Here is a 5,597-nt window from a genome sequence, read left to right on the forward strand (position 1 = left end):
CTTTGTTTTCTTCTTATGTACTACAATCACAGTTTGAATTTTGGGTGGTCCTTGTGGAGCCAGGAGTTGAACTCAATGGTCCCTTTCAACTTAGGGTATTCTGTGATTCTATGATTCTGTGATAAGCATACGTGTAAATTCTGTGTTTAGATAAACTGTGTTTGCTGCCTATTGCTGCGTGTGGGTAACAGGTATGCTGGATCTTCAGTGAGCCCCACACTGCTGTAGTGTGGTATGATGTGATATGCCAAGGGGATCTGGGGGCTTGATGGGAAGGCCCAATAAGCAGTTTTGGAATGCTGAGTCTTTATGGGCTGATTTTTGGGTGGCCAAAATTGTAACTGGATTGTAATGGGTCTCTTCCAACTCGGGAAGTCTATGATTTATTGCTCTGTCTCCATGCCCCATGCTCAGAACTACCTGAAACATCCATAAAAATAACACCACCATTACTATGATTTGTAACAAATGGTGCAGTTTAGGATCCAGCGCCCCAGAATTCCAAAGCCTCCTTGCAGCCCAAATCCCGGCGGCCACTTTTGGATCCATTTGCAGCGGGAGGCGCCGGGTGGATTTTTCTTCTTTATCTAAAGAAGCGCGAAGGCTGAGACGTCCCCAGCAGTGCCTGCGGCCCTGTGCCCGGGGGCTGCGGGTGCGCGGGCAGGGAGGTGCGTGCTTGTGCGTGAGTGTGTCTGTGTGTGTGTGTGTGCGTGTGTGTGTGCGGCTGCAGGAGGAGGAGGAGGAGGAGGAGGAAGGGCAGCACTGCGTGCCCGCTCTTGCCGCCGCCGCCGCGGGCGGGACTCTGCGGGCGGGGGCTCGGCGGGGAAGGGGCCGGGGCGCGGCGGGAGCCCCATTGGCTCTCCCCGGCGGCACATGTCCCCGGCCCCGCTATAAAGGAGGCTCCGGCCCCACTGCTGCCCGTCGTTCTGCCTCCCAGCTTCGTCGGGGACGTCGCCACCGCTGCCGCCACCGCCATGGCCATCGACGCGTTTTTAGGCAAATGGTGCCTGGTCTCCAGCGAGGGCTTTGAGGAGTACATGAAGGAGCTGGGTAAGGAGACGGGGGCTCTCCGCCTCGGGCAGGGAGCCCGGCACCCAGCGGCTCGGCCCGGAGCCGCCGCCGAGGCTCTGTCCAAGGTCCGCGGGGGGAATCCGCGGCCGCTCCGCGGTGCGGCATCGCGGACTCCGCGCCGCGGTCCCGGCACGGCCACCTCGTCCTACAGATGTCGGAAATCTCGTCTTAAAATTCTTTATTTCGCACCGCGGGCAGGTGCTGGTGCCGGCAGGCACATCCCCGCCGCTCCCCCTCCCGCCGGCTGCCGTGCCCGGATTACCGCCCGGCGCAGCTCCTCCCTTCCCGGCGGTGCCGCGGACGGAGCGGGGTCGGCTCGGCGCGGGGGATGCGCGGCCGTGGGCCGAGGTGGCGCCGCCAGGAGCCGGGCGGAACGCGGAACCCGGGCCGCCTCCAGCCGGGCGGGTGCGACCCGAAGCGGATCAGCTGCACGTGGTGCCCGGGGCTGGCTGCGCTCCGCGGGCCGCGCTGTGAGCTCAGCACACGGCGCGCTGTCCGCAGTCCCGGGCTCCTGTGCGTTCTGCAGCTCCGGTGCTGAATCGAGAGCAGTTTCCTACATCCCTGTGAGCATCCCGGCTGACAGGTGATAGACGTTGCAGTGGCTGTGTACTTAGAAGCTGTTGTTCTCTGCGTTTATTCAGTGCTGAAGGCTGGGATGCTTTCTCAGGAAGGGGGAGGTTTTTGCTTTGAGCCTCTTTGGAGGAGGAGAGGAAGGAATTTAGGCCAGGCGTCGTTCATGTAAAATACAAAAGGCATCGCTACAGTTATGCTGTGCAGACGATGGCGGCTGTGATCACGTTTGTGGTGCCTGCCGGTTTGTGGTAGGTGTGAGCTGAGAAAACCTTCTGGACTGAGCCTCTCGAAAGACTGTGATGGAGGAAATTCAGACATTTGAGCTGGGCTCCACTCAGCTGTGTTTTAGGATGCCGTGGTGCTAAGCAGGAGCTGCAGCTTCACAGTAGAAATGAAGTGGGGTGACTCCAGAGCACCTCCTGTTTGTAGGCAGCGAGCAGTCAGCTTGCTTCTAGATTGCAATCTTAAGCCAGTCACTTTTCTTTGTTACAACTGCAAGTCGGGCAGATTGCTGACTGCTTAGGGAACGCTGCCCGTGATCCCGCTGAGATGCGCTGTGATTCTGCAGATTCTGCTCAGGCAGTGTAGAAGACAATTCCCAAGATAAGAACGTTTGCATTTCACTGCTTGCCACATGGAAAGAATGACTCTGCTCACCTCTGTAGCTGGATTTCAAGGTGTAGCTGATCAATAACTCACCATGGACTGGACAACAGCAAAGGGATGGGAGGGGGTCATCTTGAGAGTACCTTGCAGTTCTACCAGAACACCTGGACGCAGGAGGACCATTTTGTGCTCTGAAGGCTCGTGCTCATGGCTCACTGCTGGAATCTTGTCTGATTCTGGAGAAGCAGTGGCTGGGAGTTTCTTAAATTTGCACCTCCCAAGGAAACCGTAATCTTTGTTTCCTGGACTCAGCCCTCACCCAAGCATCCTGTGCACTGCAGTGTGGGGCTGAGCTGTACGTGACAACACTTTTAACTACATGCCCACTTGGTGGCACTTCTTGAGCCATTTGGTTGCTTATGAACTCTTGGTGCAGATCTGTACTTTCCCATTCGACGGAGTCCAGTTTGTTGCTTGAATACCCTCTTATTTCTATCTTCATCCTTCAGATCAAAAAGACTCAAGCAAAGCACACAACCCTGGAGCACACACAGAGGCTGAGACAGGGGGAATCTTTTATGTGCTGGAGCATTTTGAGGACTACAAGTCTCCAGATGATACCCATAATGTGTTGAATTTCCAGTCATTTCCAAAAGTCTTGCCTGCAAGTTGCCTGTGGGCAGTATTTCATATAATGGGAGCGTTCTCATTCAGAAGTCAGTATTTTGGAAACAGGAAATAGGGGGTGACATTTTATTAAAAATTGCACATTTGCAATTGTGTATAGCATGATTGAAGACTGCCTCTTAAGTTGAAATAGATGTGCAAGTGGATTCACCTGCTAATTAATTCCATAGAACATACATGCCCAATTCACTTGTTTTATGGTCTTGCTTCCCTCTTTTTAATGTTTTAATAAAAAATAGAAAAAAATGTTTTGTTACTTATGTACATTAACTATATTATATGTTTTATATGCTGTCCAAGACGATTTCTCTTCACTCAGTGCAGTCTAGGCAAGCCAAAAGGTTGGACACCCATGCTTTAGAATGTTCAAGGCATTCAGAACATGATTTTTTTAATGTATTTGTTGATGCTTTTGTGTTTTTTTTCCTGTTTAATACTTATTTCTATTTGGAAAAAAATCAGTGCTGAGTTTCAGGATATCTGTGAGTCCTCTAAAGCACAACACAGATTTAGCTGTAGCTCTTTGAAGAAGCAAGGGAATAACCTTGCAAAAAAGCTTTTTTCCTTCCCCATCAATGGATAATTTAAAACATCCTATTTCTTTGGGACTCTTGAGCTTTGATTCTCAAGCATACTTGAGCGCCTAATTAAATGGGAATTAAGTATTTGAATTCCTGTATGGCCATAAGCCTTAGGGTTTAACTGACTTTGTGACACTCTGTGCCTCTTGCCTTGCAGGTGTGGGTATGGCCATGAGAAAAATGGGAAGCATGGCGAAACCAGATGTTTACATCATTAAGGAGGGGGATACAATCACTGTGAAAACAGAAAGCACCTTCAAAACTTCCCAGTTCAGCTTCAAGATCGGTGAGAAGTTTGAGGAAAACACATTAGATGGCAGAAAAACTCAGGTCAGTACTCTAGACTTTCTGATGAATAAACACAGTCCTTTGGGTGTTTTGTGGATGAAGGCACTATTTAGAAGTCAGCTTTGGCATCCTTGCTAACAGTGCTTTTATTTGATGAACAGCTGTCACTATAAGCATCATTGAAATCAATTGATTTTTTCTGGATCAAGCGATTTCCAAAGAGGGAAAATGCTGAAACTAATCTTGTCTTGTGTACTGTTGCCTTCAATTTGTTAGACAAGCATTCTGTTAGTAAAACTAACAGACCTTTAAATCCATTTTAAAGCCAAATGCCACTTTATTGGAAGCCTATGGAAAAAATCCCATTGATGTTTAATCAGAGGCAATGCAGCCCTGCAGCTGACCTGACTGCTCAACCTCTCCTATTTGCATAACAAGAGACTAGCTCAGTGTGCAGGGACTATACACCAGGCATAAATGTGAATGTCAATCCCTAGTCACCAGTTTCATAAGGCAACAAAATCATCTCTTTGCACTGAGCAGGGAGAATATTAACCCAAAAGGAAGTTAAACACAAAAAACCCCTCAAATATGTGTCTTTTATCTGCTTGTGTGAGTGCTCTCTATGTACTGTTCCCCATCTCTTCAACCACATGCTGGCAATTCATCTATTTTTGCAAGATTGAATAAATGTTACACAAAAGCTCAAAGCCCTTTCACAAAGACATGAACAGAGAATGTCATCCGCTCTTGTTATTGAAGTTGTGCATGCTGTCAAAGGTCTGTTGTATGCAGGAATGTGTCAGAGCAGGAAGTGAACAGTCAGCTAATATAAGAAGAGGATCAATAAAAAATTAAGAGAATATCCTGGCTTTGTAGATTTCAATGGCAAAATTACTGTTGAGTGAGCTGGAGTGGGAATTTTTCCTTTGGAAGAAAGTAGGTTGGACAGCATCAGCCTTCAATAAATGCTGTCGGTAAAATATTAACACTTAGATTCTGTTTTTCAGACACTTGTCAGCTTAAAAGATGATGGGTCATTGATCCAGGAGCAGGAATGGGATGGCAAGAAGACCATAATAACACGGAAACTTGTGGATGGACAGTTGGTGGTGGTGAGTTCAGCCCTGCTGCCCAATTTGAGTGCTGCCAGCCAGTAGTCTGAAACAAAACTCTAAAAATCCTGAGCTGCAGCCTTTTTTTCTTACATTCTGTACTGAGGCAAGGTAAATGAATGAATTCATTTCTTTATCTTCTAGGAATGTGACATGAATGGTGTCAAGTGCGTTAGAGTCTACCAGAAGGCATGAGAACATCTTCAAATTCAGTAGGAACTTGCTACAAACAACTCAGTCCAGTGGACAGAGCTCCTCTACACTCCATGATTTCCTTTTCCCTGTTTTCTAGTATTTCAATGGACTGAGTAGCTGAGTGCAATCCTTTTTAAAAGCCGTGATGTAACTATTATGTAACTATTCTGAACTTATGAGGCTATTAAATAAAATTTTCAAATATATTAAGTGCAAATGTTGTTACTATAGTAAAATTTTAAAGTGGGGTTTCATAAAAGCTCAGTTTGATTTTAGGCTCTACTACAAACTGCCTTCCCTTCAAGATAATGCAAATAATGGTGATGAACAGTTAATAGCAGACTAAATTTTAACCAGCCTTTTCATCTTTAATGGCTAAGGCAATAAAATCTGTAATAGAAAAAAAACATTCAAAGTTCAGGCACTACAGTTGTTTCTATCTTACACATTACAAAGTAAATAGAATGCACTGGTATAAATA

General features: G+C 47.3%; 1 protein-coding gene across 1 annotated transcript; it reads left to right on the forward strand.

The window, feature by feature from the left end:
- Positions 1 to 892: 892 nt before the first annotated feature.
- Positions 893 to 5,315, forward strand: LOC116227567 (fatty acid-binding protein 5). Its single transcript, XM_031590934.2, has 4 exons — positions 893 to 1,050; positions 3,676 to 3,848; positions 4,817 to 4,921; positions 5,066 to 5,315. Exons 1-4 carry the CDS (start codon positions 975 to 977, stop codon positions 5,114 to 5,116), a joined length of 405 nt encoding a protein of 134 aa, XP_031446794.1. The 5' UTR covers positions 893 to 974; the 3' UTR covers positions 5,117 to 5,315.
- The last annotated feature ends 282 nt before the right edge of the window (positions 5,316 to 5,597 follow it).

Source organism: Phasianus colchicus, chromosome 3 (assembly GCF_987193195.1).
Source record: "Phasianus colchicus chromosome 3, bPhaCol1.hap1.1, whole genome shotgun sequence".
In the NCBI taxonomy this organism is placed as follows: domain Eukaryota; kingdom Metazoa; phylum Chordata; class Aves; order Galliformes; family Phasianidae; genus Phasianus; species Phasianus colchicus.

Coding starts and splice junctions, on each gene's coding strand:
- LOC116227567 (XM_031590934.2), top strand. CDS start 975: ATGGCCATCGACGCGTTTTTAGGCAAATGGTGCCTGGTCTCCAGCGAG. Junction 3,849..4,816: donor TAGATGGCAGAAAAACTCAG/GTCAGTACTCTA, acceptor TCTGTTTTTCAG/ACACTTGTCAGCTTAAAAGA. Junction 4,922..5,065: donor TGGATGGACAGTTGGTGGTG/GTGAGTTCAGCC, acceptor TTTATCTTCTAG/GAATGTGACATGAATGGTGT.